Below are 14,093 nucleotides of genomic sequence, written 5' to 3'. Positions count from 1 at the left end.
GGCAAATATTGAGCACATCTTCTGAAGATTTTTCACTTTTTAAAAACATAAACAAAACTATCATTGATTTATAAATATGTAACTATATATACGCTACTTCCTGAACAGGGCAAGATGCAGAACTGAGAATTAGGTGTAGGTCGTCAGGTGCTATGCTGTAATTTCATAGGAAAAATGTACAAATTACTGGTAGTTACCTTTTAAACTTCAAAATAAGTTTATATTTTCTTTTTCACATTGCCAGAACAAGTTATATCTGTGAGCTTTTGGAACAGTGGTCAATATCAAAAAGCACATTTTAGAAAACTTAAAAGGCAAATGAGTCTTTCCTATTTTGTTTTTATAATTTCATAACACAAACATCACTGAATATGGGGGTTTATTTTCATTTCTGTATTTTGTTTTGTCGAAAGATACAGTACTCAAGTATTTCAGTTGGACTGAGACCTATGTGTGATTCTCAAATTAATATCCAGCGCTTAGAACAGTGCTTTGCACATAGTAAGCGCTTATTAAATGCCATCATTATTATTATCAGTGTGCAGTTTTAGTATGTAATTAAATCACCGTCACAGCTTGAAGATGTTTGAATATCTGGCATATGACAAAGTCTATCCACTTTAACTCATATAATTAAAACATTTATTACCCTAGATTTTTAGAAGAGTGCTATACTCTGATGTGCATCCTTGAAGGTGATCATAAACAAGCTGAAAATTTTCATCAGGGCCACCTGTTTGAAAAGAGTATTTAAGAAATTCCAATGTTAATTTCGAAAGGCCTCTGTTAGTTTTAAAATAGGATTCATCCAGTGCTGATGTAAATCACATCACCCCAGCTGACACCATCTTGTCATCATCATCAATCATCAATCGTATTTATTGAGCGCTTACTATGTGCAGAGCACTGTACTAAGCGCTTGGGAAGTACAAATTGGCAACATATAGAAACAGACCCTACCGAACAGTGGGCTCACAGTCTAAAAGGGGGAGTATATTTCCGTGGCAGGTCATCAGATCGAAGGATAGGTTCCAAAATCCAAAATCCAAGGGGACAGCTCAGGCTGGTCAGAGAAGCTCGATGCTCTCCAGATGACTAACTGAATCCCCGTCACTGATGTTGGTGTGGGTCTTGTAACAGCTAGAGCCCTAGTGCTCTCCCTCCTGCTCACCCTGGAATTGAGCATCCCTGCCTCTGGGTAGAAGCTCTCATCCCATCTCTACAGGGCTAATTTTAGTTCCTCTGTGGTTGTCGCAGAGCAAAGAACAAGGTAAGGTTAGGCTAGGTGCAAGACCCCTTCTCCAAGGAAGGTGAGACCTTCCACTGACCTCAAGGTTACCTGTAAGAGTAGCGCGTTTCCAATTATTCAAACAGCTGTACTCTAGTTTGGTTATTCCTGTTCCGTTTCCCAAACTGCCTTCTAAGGGCATGAGATGAGAAGAACTGGCTCCCCTTTTTTGAAAGGGGAAGAGACACAGAAGGCTCATTTCAAACCAGAGAGGAGGAGGCCTGTTGCACAGTCTATGCTGATGATGGTTTCCAAATTCTAAAGATATACCTACTTTTCTCTTCTCTGAAAGAAACTTCGTAAGAATTTCTATGTTGGTTTAAATGGGAAGGAAGGGGAAGTATTTCCTCCTTTCCCCAGAATAGGCACGCGTTAAGAATGCTCAAAGAATCACCTAAATGCCATTGAGAAGTCTAATTGTAAGAAGGCAGTAATTCCGATGTCAGGACAGTTCCTCTATTCCAGTACCAACATTCTTGGGCATGCTTAAAAAAAGTATATTGGTAAGTATAATTATAATTGTTATAATTTGTACCCATTGAGTTTTACTTAATTTTAGGAGTGTTTAGCCGGGGGATGCATTTCTGTCTTTTACTCTATTACAATTAGTAATAGTCTTTTAGACTGTGAGCCCACTGTTGGGTAGGGACTGTCTCTATATGTTGCCAATTTGTACTTCCCAAGCGCTTAGTACAGTGCTCTGCACATAGTAAGCGCTCAATAAATACGATTGATGATGATGATAATTAGTAAAAGACTGCAGTATAATAAGTAAGACCTGGTGCTGAAAAATATTTTTTTTAAAGTTTCAGGAGTAAAGTTGTAAAATTCCTTATTTTGATGTCTTGATAGTGATAAGCCTTATTTTTTAGCTATCCTTACAGACAATTTCATCATCTTGGCCTTTCTGGAGCAAAACAAACTCTGCTTTATTCAGTTTACCAAGAAGGCAGGTTCTCCTGATTTAAACAAAGGAATGGAAAAACTATCAACCTTGGATTGTAAGGTATAGAAGTAAACATGCCTAAAAATAATTTTATCAACCACTAACATTTGGTAGAGTGTTAAGTAAGGTGATACTATTATTAGTTTTGATAATTTTTATCTTCTATATTGATTACTCTTTTCAGCTTTACAAAAAATGGGACATTAATAGTGGGTTCCTCTGAGTTACTAGAAATTTGAATTTTTTTTCTCCTGTTGCCAAAATGTCTAACATTAACACATTTAGTGGAATTGAACTGGATGTTCAATTATAAAAGTGAGAATAACTCTTTTTTATTCAAAGATTTTGGCCTCTGTTTAGTTGTAGTAAACAGATACATCCTTAAGGCTGCCATCTTAAAAAGGCCATCATCTTAAAATCAATCAATCGTATTTATTGAGCGCTTACTATGTGCAGAGCACATAAAAAGGCCAGAATGCTATGTTGTCTCCAATTCATAGGTAAAAGAAAGAAGGGAAAAGTCACTCCCAAAGGCCAAGCTACCCCAAATATAATGGGAAAATATAAAAAGGAAAATTTTGTCTGCTTGTAGCTTTCCTTTCACTAGCTCCAGGTAACTCATTTCCTTGTATCAGGGTCTTCACATCTGCAAAACAGTTAAAAAAATGTATTTAAGTTGTGCTGTATTACATTTTAACTTGCTTGCAAGGAATACTCTCTGCTAGGGTGATTATCTAATACATTTTCTAGGCTGTTTCAGTTCAAGGCCTCCTTTCAGCAGAGGCTTGTGTTTGCGAGATTGATCCAGCCTCTGTAACCTGGATTTGCGACAGTTCACTGTTCACCAGGAACTGAGCTGATATTACATAGTATACTTAAAAAAAGATGCCCACCTGTGCCATCTTTATATTATCTGGTGGTAACGAGAAGAGTTTGGAATCCAACTTCATGTCCTTAAACAGCGTGGCTCAGTGGAAAGAGCACGGGCTTTGGAGTCAGAGGTCATGGGTTCAAATCCCAGCTCCGCCAATTGTCCACTGTGTGACTTTGGGCAAGTCACTTCACTTCTCTGGGCCTCAGTTCCCTCATCTGTAAAATGGGGATTGAGAACTGTGAGCCCCATGTGGGACAACCTGATCACCTTGTAACCTCCCCAGCGCTTAGAACAGTGCTTTGCACATAGTAAGCACTTAATAAATGCTATTTTCCTCAACAACAACTCTCTCCTCGACCCCCTCCAGTCTGGCTTCCGTCCCCTTCATTCCACGGAAACTGCCCTCTCAAAGGTCACCAATGACCTCCTGCTTGCCAAATCCAACGGCTCATACTCTGTCCTAATCCTCCTCGACCTCTCAGCTGCCTTTGACACTGTGGACCACCCCCTTCTCCTCCACACGTTATCTGACCTTGGCTTCACAGACTCCGTCCTCTCCTGGTTCTCCTCTTATCTCTCCGGTCGTTCTTTCTCAGTCTCTTTTGCAGGCTCCTCCTCCCCCTCCCATCCTCTTACGGTGGGGGTTCCCCAAGGTTCAGTGCTTGGTCCCCTTCTGTTCTCAATCTACACTCACTCCCTTGGTGACCTCATTCGCTCCCACGGCTTCAACTATCATCTCTACGCTGATGACACCCAGATCTACATCTCTGCCCCTGCTCTCTCCCCCTCCCTCCAGGCTCGCATCTCCTCCTGCCTTCAGGACATCTCCATCTGGATGTCCGCCCGCCACCTAAAGCTCAACATGTCGAAGACTGAGCTCCTTGTCTTCCCTCCCAAACCTTGTCCTCTCCCTGACTTTCCCATCTCTGTTGACGGCACTACCATCCTTCCCGTCTCACAAGCCCGCAACCTTGGTGTCATCCTCGACTCTGCTCTCTCATTCACCCCTCACATCCAAGCCGTCACCAAAACCTGCCGGTCTCAGCTCCGCAACATTGCCAAGATCCGCCCTTTCCTCTCCATCCAAACTGCTACCCTGCTCATTCAAGCTCTCATCCTATCCCGTCTGGACTACTGCACTAGCCTTCTCTCTGATCTCCCATCCTCGTGTCTCTCTCCACTTCAATCCATACTTCATGCTGCTGCCCGGATTATCTTTGTCCAGAAACGCTCTGGACATATTACTCCCCTCCTTAAAAACCTCCAATGGCTACCGATCAATCTGCGCATCAGGCAGAAACTCCTCACCCTGGGCTTCAAGGCTGTCCATCACCTCGCCCCCTCCTACCTCACCTCCCTTCTCTCCTTCTACTGCCCAGCCCGCACCCTCCGCTCCTCCACCACTAATCTCCTCACTGTACCTCGCTCTCGCCTGTCCCGCCATCGACCCCCGGCCCACGTCATCCCCCGGGCCTGGAATGCCCTCCCTCTGCCCATCCGCCAAGCTAGCTCTCTTCCTCCCTTCAAGGCCCTGCTGAGAGCTCACCTCCTCCAGGAGGCCTTCCCAGACTGAGCCCCTTCTTTCCTCTCCCCCTCGTCCCCCTCTCCATCCCCCCGTCTTACCTCCTTCCCTTCCCCACAGCACCTGTATATATGTATATATGGTTGTACATATTTATTACTCTATTTATTTATTTATTTATTTAGTTATTTATTTATTTTACTTGTACATTTCTATCCTACTTATTTTATTTTATTGGTATGTTTGGTTCTGTTGTCTGTCTCCCCCTTTTAGACTGTGAGCCCACTGTTGGGTAGGGACTGTCTCTATGTGATGCCAATTTGTACTTCCCAAGCGCTTAGTACAGTGCTCTGCACATAGTAAGCGCTCAATAAATACGATTGATTGATTGATTGATTGATTAAACTCATTATTCATTAGTAAATTGCTATTTACTCTTTAGATCTATTGCTCAAATTCTTCCATCAAGCTTTGGGTGGCGGGAAAGCCCTTAATTCTGATTTTGTAATGGGCCCTTTTTAGAGCCAAACTACAGAGAGATTTTTCTCTTAAAGGAGGAAATTACTCCACAGAAACTTTACACTGTACTGGAGAACCATAATTAGCACAATATTTTTCTCTATATCGGCTCAGTTGTGCTTTTGAAAACTTCATTATGAGAGCACAGGCCTGCAAATCGGAGGATTTGGGTTCTAATCCTTGCTCAGTCACGTGCCTGCTTTGTGACCTTGGGCAAATCACTTAACCTCTCTGTCCCTTGGTTTCCTCATCCGTAAAATGGGGATTCATTACCTGTTCTCCCTGCTACTTAGCTGTGAGCCTCATGTGGAACAAGGGACTCTGATCCAACATGATTATTTAGTATCTACCCCAACACTTAACAGAGTGCTTGACACATAGTAAGTGCTTAACAAATACCACAATTACTACTATTGTATAATATCAGCTTTGCTTTCTCTAAGTGGAAATCACTGTGAATTATATTTTGGTTAATCAAAACAAGACAAAAATATTTCAAGTAGAATATGTATGTGTGTTAGGGCAGCTATTTAAGAAATCTTACAGAAATATTGTAGCATTAAAGCAGACCAGTATGAAATAGCACAAACTTTTTCAAGTACTTTAACATATTTAGCTGTTGTTTAAATAATAAACTTTATATCCACCAAAGTAAGACCAATTTCTATATCTAAATTACAGCTATTCATCTTATTGTCCCTTTCTTGGTAGAGGTAGGTATATCTCACTGAGAATTGAGATAAGTGGTCATGGTAGTACATGATTATGGTAGTACAGTGTCTGGTGTTGCAAAAATAGGCAACGAAGCAGAAATATCAAATGAAAAAGGCAAGCATTATTTTGGTATACTGTCAAGAGTGTGCCTGTAACATGGCATCGGGCTGCAGACAAAACTAGTCGTGTTGTCCGTATGTTGTGAGATCTGCACTTACCACAAATGCTTGAGCCATTCCAGAGTGTATTAAACATCAAGTGGTTGATCAGGATTACAAACAAGGAGGTCATTGAATGAAATTAATCTACAAGCACCAAAGATATGTCCTCCTCAACACTGTTTCGGTAGGTAGGACATGTAAGGAGATAGGACATTCAAGGATATCCAACAATTGGATAGCCAAACATGTACTGGGCATGTTTCAGTTGTGACCATAAGCAAGGAGGATATATAATAATAATAATAATAGTATTGGTTAACCATTTACTATGTGCCAAGCACTGTAGATATAAGATCATCAGGTTAGACCCAGTCTCTGGCCCACATGTGGCACACCATCTAAGTAGGTGGGTGAACATGTATTTAGTCCTCATTCTATAAATGAGGAAACTGAGGCACAGAGAAGTTAAGGGACTTGTCCAAGGTCACAAGGTAGCCATACACTCAAAACTGCAAAGGATTCTGGACCCTTTTGAAAGAGGTCTCTCTGGAGCCCCTTTCCTCTAAGATTTGTGACTTCAGTGACCACTTTTGTCCATTTCGAGTCCAGGACAACCTCCGACTCCTGACATCCATAAGGTATTTCATTACATCAATCAATCGTATTTATTGAGCGCTTACTGTGTGCAGAGCACTGTACTAAGCGCTTGGGAAGTACAAGTTGGCAACATATAGAGACAGTCCCTACCCAACAGTGGGCTCACAGTCTACATCCCAGTACTCAGAATGTCCACTGAAGTCACAGCTCTCTTGACGTCAAGCATATGGAGTCCTTTAATGCTGCTGTTTCTTCCATCCCATTGAAGCAAAGAGAGAGGCCTTCTGGCTTCTCCAGATCAGGAGGGGAAGGAGAACGGGTAGAGAACAGAGCAGAGACTCCTTCATTCAGAGGTATCTACTGAGCACTCACTGTGTACGGAGCACTGTACTAAGCACTTGGGAGAGTACCGTATAACCGAGTTGATAGACACGAGTCTGATGCCCCCATCCCTTAGCCTCTGCAGAGTCCCCAGGTACTGCCTCCAGAAGCCAGAATCTGCTACTGCTCAGGTCTCACTAGGAGCTGCAGGGTTCATTGGTCAGATCCCACCCATTGTACTAAGCGCTTAGTACAGTGCTCTGCACACAGGAAGCGCTCAATAAATACGATTGATTGATTTGGTACTGGCCTTCCTCGGTCGGCCTTGCTCCTCTCCCCATGCTGTGATCAGAACTGTCAGTCTCACATCATCCTCTTTTGGGCACACTCATCTTGAAGGAAACTTCGCCATCAGTGATGTCATTTTCAAAATCCGAAAAAATTACATTCCTTTATGGGCCAGTAGTTTAATATAGACCTTATGTTTGATGCTCAAGGTTAGGTTGGAAAAGCAACAGGAGGAGAACCATAGTTTTCTGTTGTTGTTGTAGCCTCCCCCCCACCCATTATGCTGTGTTGAGTTAAGGGGAGAGAACATAAATATTCTGAATCATTACTAGAACTGAAAAAGTCACCATTTCTTTTAAAAACTCCTATTTCTAGTTAGGTCTTAGTACTGTAGATATTTGGGCAAGGTTTTTTTGCATATTTGTAAAGTAATAAGAGGATTAAGCAGAATCTGTAACACTTTGTTCTATATATCCTCTTGGGTTTTAAATTAAGATAGTGGTGCTGTGGGTAGGGCTAGTAAGGGATCTTATATTTTAGACATTCATAGTGAACAGGATTATGGCAAGAGTCAAGATGCCAGCAGCTAGTGTCTTTGCCCCTTACTGAACAGAAAACTATGTGGTGAATTGATCAAGCAAGGTAGAGTTGATTAAAAATTAGGTTAATAAATTTTTCCAAGGATTCATAAAATTTATTGTGGTTTTCTTTAAAATAGTGATATTGTGTGCCCATCAGCATGCAGCTGATTTGAAAGATGAAAGTATATTTAAATATGCTATTCTTGTCTCTGACATTTGTAAAAAAAAAGGCTAAGATATTAGAATTCTGTTGAAAATTTTACAAATTTTCCACACTTGTGTTTTTAAATGGATAGAATTTTTGTCAGTGAAAATTGCAGGGTAACGATATTGAAACAACTGACCTTTTACAAGTTTTCCCTTCTTTGGCTTTTTAATCCATTTCAATTTACTGAACAGTGAACAAACAGTACAAGGAGTTAAATGTTTACCATGAGAGAACAACATTGGTAATTACTTTGATTTTGGTTCCTTTTGATGTGTATTCAGGGGGGATGAAGAGGTCAATAATATTATGGCCATGCAAATAGAAAAGGGGTCTTTTTGACCATCTAAAAAACAGCAAAGGATTATTAAAGCATTAACCTTGATTTTAATGGCCTTGGTTGAGTGGTGAGATCACAATTTGGATGAGCCTGATTATTTACTAAATACAATACATAAATGCAACGGGTTCTTAACACCCATTGCACTCTGGCATTATCGCATTACTGCCATCCTTTGTTGCCTTGCAGACAGGAATATGAAAGCAATCTGTCATGTAGTGAGACTGGCTCCAGAAGCATTTCTCTGATAAGAGGACCCCCTGCCCTTTGCTAGTGTCTGGTCCAGTAGGCTTAGCCATGCGCTTAATCCTCAGAAAGTGGTTCGATTATTGCTGACCAGCAATGGCAAGATCGTTTTTTTTGCTTCCTAGCTATCAACCTTCCATTAATTCCTTAAGCAGAAATGTGGTGCAATCTATATTTCCTTGGCATGTGTCACCCAGATGGGGCACTGCTCATGTTTTGAAATAACCATGTGCCCAAATAACGTAGTTAGAATAATAAATTCCCCACGTCTTTCCCTAGAAGGAGGTACAGTTCTCGACTTTGTGAGACTGTAGCTTTTCTTCCGTTTCCAGAAATGTAAATACACATCAGATAGTCTTGCCTAAATGGTTGATTTCTGTTTTCAAAATGTTTGTGAGTCATCTTTATCATTAGATGCCCTGACTGAAACAGTAGAGTGGGCTTCTTCATCAACAGCCCTTGAGCCTGTCATTTAATGTGGCTGGTTCTAAAGCCTGTGTGTGGGTTGGTGCTGTCAAGCAACCATGACGGTACATTTTGGTATTGATTGGGGTCATTGCAGCAAATTCCTTCTGAACTCCCTTCCCTCCTTTCTAAATCTTTCATCTCCTCGATAAAAAAGGGGGAATTTGAGCACGTGTCTTTCTATATGTGGTAAGAAGGTTATTGGCATGTGTGTGTACCAACTCTGTTATAGTGTACTCTCCCAAGAATTTAGTACAGTGGCTCTGCACACAGTAAGTGCTCAATAAATGATTGATGCAGAAAATGGTTTATTTTTCATACTTTGCAACTTTAAAAAGAAATGCTTCTTGCCTGTTTTTGTTACTAGATTTCCTACCTTGAAATACCTGGACCAGTAAGTAGAAGGGTAGAACGTCACCTGGCTATCAATTCCGTTCAGGATATGGTGATTTGCTGGTGGCCAACAGCTAGTGACGATGCCTGGCCGTGGTCTCCTGTTTCCACTGAGAAGGACAGAGCTAACCTGTTGCTCCTAGGATGTGCTAATGGAAGACTGGAGGTAAAGTCCTGATTTTGTTTTCTTACGTATTGGGATTTTGAGAGGGGAATGTTTGTAATTAAATCATACTCTGAGGAATACAACCCCTATTGAAAGCACGTCTCCAAGAGGCCTTCCCCAAATAAGCCCTCATTTCCTCTTCTCCGACTCCCTTCTGTGTCGCCCTCACACTTGGATTTGTACCCTTTATTCAACCTTCCCTCAGCTCATTCATTCATCCAATCATTTTTATTGAGCACTTACTGTGTGCAAAGCACTGTACTAAGCGCTTGGGAGAGTACACTATAATGTAGACACATTTCCAGCCCACAACAAGCTCACAGTCTAGATAGTACTAGTGCCACAGCACTTAGATACATATCTTTAATTTAGTTATATTAATGCCTGTCTACCAACCATGTTATGTGGTGCTCTCCAAAGCACTTAGTACAGTGCTTTGCACACAGCGCTCAAAAAAATATGATTGACTGATTGAATCCTGCTGTTGAACCAGTTGAAAACCATAGCTCTGGGAATCAAGAGACCTAGGTACTAGTTCCTTGGAAGAGAAGCAGTGTGGCTCAGTGGAAAGAGCCCGGGCTTTGGAGTCAGAGGTCATGGGTTCGAATTCAGGCTCCCCCACATGTCTGCTGTGTTACCTTGGGCAAGTCACTTCACTTCTCTGAGCCTCAGTTCTCTCAACTGTAAAATGGAAATTAAGACTGTGAGCCCCACATGGGACAACGTGATCACCGTGTATCCCCCCCCCCCCCAGCGCTTAGAACAGTGCTTTGTACGTAGTAAGCGCTTAATAAATGCCATCATTAGTTCCAGCCCTGCCGATAGGTGGACGACTGGAGGGGCAGTGCTATCAGTAGTGAAGATTTCTGACTGACCAAAGAGCCACAAAGGGTATCCATTACACGGTCAGGTCCATCAGGAATTCTGAAATAAGTTGCCTAATGTGAGTGAAAACGACCACGGAGGCTGCTGTTTGCTGAGCGGTGGTGCTGTGGCACACCACTGGCACTAACTGTGCGGATTAATTGGTAAAAGGATCCGGCACGTAAAAAACCTTTGGATGTGTTTTGCAGTGTAGTACACCCCTGCCCACGTACTCACTCACTTCTCTCCCCATCGCAGTGAGAATATGAGTGGCACTGCCCATATCCCTAGCACTATATATAACCCGTTCCGTGTCCAGGGTCTCAGAGCTGAAATTTTGGACATCAGATATGAGACTCATTCATTCAATCGTATTTATTGAGCGCTTACTGTGTGCAGAGCACTTGGGAAGTATAAGTTGGCAACATATAGAGACGGTCCCAACCCAACAACGGGCTCACAGTCTAGAAGGGGACTCATCCATTGTTCTTGAAGATTATTCTCAGTGCGTAAAACTGATGGAAATATTTCATAGACAACAATGTGTCTTTTTAGCAGGTGCCCAGAAAAATACCCTAGGACAATTTGTATCTACCCCAGCACTTAGTAGACTACTTGGCACATAGTAAGCACTTAATGAAATCCTTAATTATAACTCGATGTCAGAGGAAACTTTTTATACTGTAAAAAATGGTAGTCTTTTAAAGGTATGAATTTTTACCACCACCCCCCCCATTTTTTTTTTTTTAGTTTGAGTAAGACTAAAAGATATTTAAAGGTTGCTGCTAGGTCAACTGTGGTATTTTTTATTCCTATACTGAGTATTAAAAGTAGGCTTTTAGAGGCTGTTTCTAATAGCATAAGGCTTTTAAATTATGAACATACTGCATCATAAGTAAGTTCGCCAATTATTTATGGTTTCAATTTGGGATGGAAGACTGGTTTTCACACATACTATTCTGAAATCCCTGTCTCCAACCATCTAGATAGATAGATATTAAGAAATAATCGCTCTGTATATGTACTGTATATGTACATATACTGTTTTGTCTGTAACAGTTGCTGCTGTACCATATTGTGTGAGTCATTGCTTCAGTAGGGTGTTAAAACATTCATTTTTCCCTTCGGGCGGGCATGTAAATGTTCCATTTCAGTTCATCATGTAGAAGCTCCTTGGGTACCCTAGTGCCATTCATTGTGAATTTCCATTCACCAGAGCTATGTTGTCTTAAGCATTACTTCAATACTAGTGAACTGAATGTACTACATTAAGCTAGTGTTTAATACTGTATTGGCAAGATAGGATTTGGAAACAGCATTAAATTCTGCGTGGCAGGTAAAACTTTTTGCCTGCTTATAGATTTTTTTCCTTCAGTCTTGTACATAACTTTTCCTAATACGTATTGTCAGTCTCTGTCCTGCATTGACTCTAGACAGAAAATGCCTTGTGGGCAGGGAACGTGTCTACCAACTCTCTCCCACGTGTACTCTCCCAAGTGCTCTGCACACAGTGTGCGCTTAGTAAATACCACTGACTGACTCTGTGAAAGTGATTCATGAGCCCCTGCCTTGTGTACATTCCTTCAGGCTACAGCATACAGTAACTTCCTGATGACTGTTTCAAAAATTTTTAATGATGTTCCTAGCCTATTAAATGGAAATAATTTCCCAGTGGGTTAGAACTATCTTCCTATACTCTAGGTCTCTTGTTACATCTTCCAGCATAGCAGTATTTAGCAATTAGTTCATCGCCGGGCTCTTCTTAGTGTGGCTGTGGTGATGGGAGAAGGCTCAGACATCACACTTTCAACTTCAACTCAGATCTCAATATACTTCAACATCAGTTTGATATATGTGCCAGAACCTGGATCGACTGTGTCAGATGATTTACGATCTTTGAATAAAGTTTAGCAGTGGGTATTGCTTTCTTTACTCTTCTGTAATTGTCATACTATAAGGATCATGATGACTCTTCTGCATTTTGGACTGAAGCCATGTTGCAATTCAGGGAAAACATGATATTCTTTAGTCTGCCAGAAGGACTCTGGCTAAGATCTTGAATATGGTGATGAAAGTGACATCTTTGAAGTCCTGAGGCGTTTGATTAATGGTTCATGTGTTAAGAAACTGCTGGTGCCGACAGTCATTTATACATACTTGTATACTGACGTATTTAGTTTCCCTTCATGATGACACTACTAGTAGGGAAATTTACTGATGGGTGATGAGTATGACTCAAAAGATCATTGGGGGAACTTGCAGTCTGTTTCATGGTGTGCATCAATCAATCAGTGGTATTTATTGAGGCATCTATTGTGTGCAGAGCAGTGTAATCAGCACTTGGGATCTTACATTCAAACTGTCCTTAAGGAGCTTGCAGTCTGTCCATTCACAGCCTGCCTTTCTTGTACTGCCATGTTGGTTGTTTCCAGCTCCTGGTGTTATTTGTATTGGCCTTATTGCTTTATCAACCTTTCAGAGCTTCTGCTCAAAGCGTCATTCCTTTCTTGATTTCAGCATGCCATGCTGTTATGTCTGTTGTAGTTGCTTACCAACTATCAGTGGGATGGTGTATTGCCTAACAGTGCATTTACTGAGCCCTGAAAATGTTTCCACTGTTCCCCTTCCCACTTCCCAAACTTTTTTTCCCATTCTCCCTGCCCAGCTCACCAAATAGCAGCTTTTGGGGTACTTTATCATCCACGCACCTTATTGCCTCTACCCAGCAGAGTTGTGTGGAAGTGAGCGTAATTTCAGTGCTGATAGACTGCCTACCGAGTTAGTGATTCTGGCTTGCCACTTTATGTTGAGTATTACCTACAAGTAATTCATTCATTTATTCGTATTTATTGAGCGCTTACTGTGTGCAGAGGACTGTACTAAGCACTTGGAAAGTACAGTTTGGTATCAAATAGAGACAATCCGTACCCGACTGTGGGTTCACAGTCGAGATGTGGGGAGACAGACAACGAAACAAGTAGACAGGCATCGACAGCCACGCTGCTCCTTTTGGGGGACCACAGGTGGACCGGGCGGGTAGATAATAATAATAATAATAATAATGGCATTTATTAAGCGCTTACTATGTACAATCAATCAATCAATCAATCGTATTTATTGAGCGCTTACTATGTGCAGAGCACTGTACTAAGCGCTTGGGAAGTACAAATTGGCATCACATAGAGACAGTCCCTACCCAACAGTGGGCTCACAGTCTAAAAGGGGGAGACAGAGAACAGAACCAAACATACCAACAAAATAAAATAAGTAGGATAGAAATGTACAAGTAAAATAAATAAATAAATAAATAGAGTAATAAATATGTACAACCATATATACATATATACAGGTGCTGTGGGGAAGGGAAGGAGGTAAGACTGGGGGATGGAGAGGGGGACGAGGGGGAGAGGAAAGAAGGGGCTCAGTCTGGGAAGGCCTCCTGGAGGAGGTGAGCTCTCAGCAGGGCCTTGAAGGGAGGAAGAGAGCTAGCTTGGCGGATGGGCAGAGGGATTGGGGGCATTCCAGGCCCGGGGGATGACGTGGGCCGGGGGTCGATGGCGGGACAGGCGAGAGCGAGGTACGGTGAGGAGATTAGTGGTGGAG

The 14,093-nt window shown here is 41.8% G+C and overlaps 1 protein-coding gene across 6 annotated transcripts in view; it reads left to right on the top strand.

Moving 5' to 3' along the window:
* Positions 1-14,093, top strand: part of LOC119932442 (WD repeat containing planar cell polarity effector) — a 158,807-nt gene that overhangs the window by 22,341 nt on the left and 122,373 nt on the right. For 5 of the 6 annotated variants that reach the window (XM_038751630.1, XM_038751629.1, XM_038751628.1 and 2 more), the window contains 2 exons: positions 2,161-2,294; positions 9,435-9,626. In XM_038751630.1, the coding sequence (XP_038607558.1) occupies positions 2,161-2,294; positions 9,435-9,626 (326 nt within the window). The remainder of the gene's footprint in view (positions 1-2,160; positions 2,295-9,434; positions 9,627-14,093) is intronic. The other variant, XM_038751631.1, reaches the window with a different exon arrangement.

Source organism: Tachyglossus aculeatus, chromosome 9, assembly GCF_015852505.1.
Source record: "Tachyglossus aculeatus isolate mTacAcu1 chromosome 9, mTacAcu1.pri, whole genome shotgun sequence".
NCBI lineage: Eukaryota > Metazoa > Chordata > Mammalia > Monotremata > Tachyglossidae > Tachyglossus > Tachyglossus aculeatus.
Note: the sequence above shows the minus strand (reverse complement) of the source record. Positions and strands in the feature narration are given on the sequence as shown.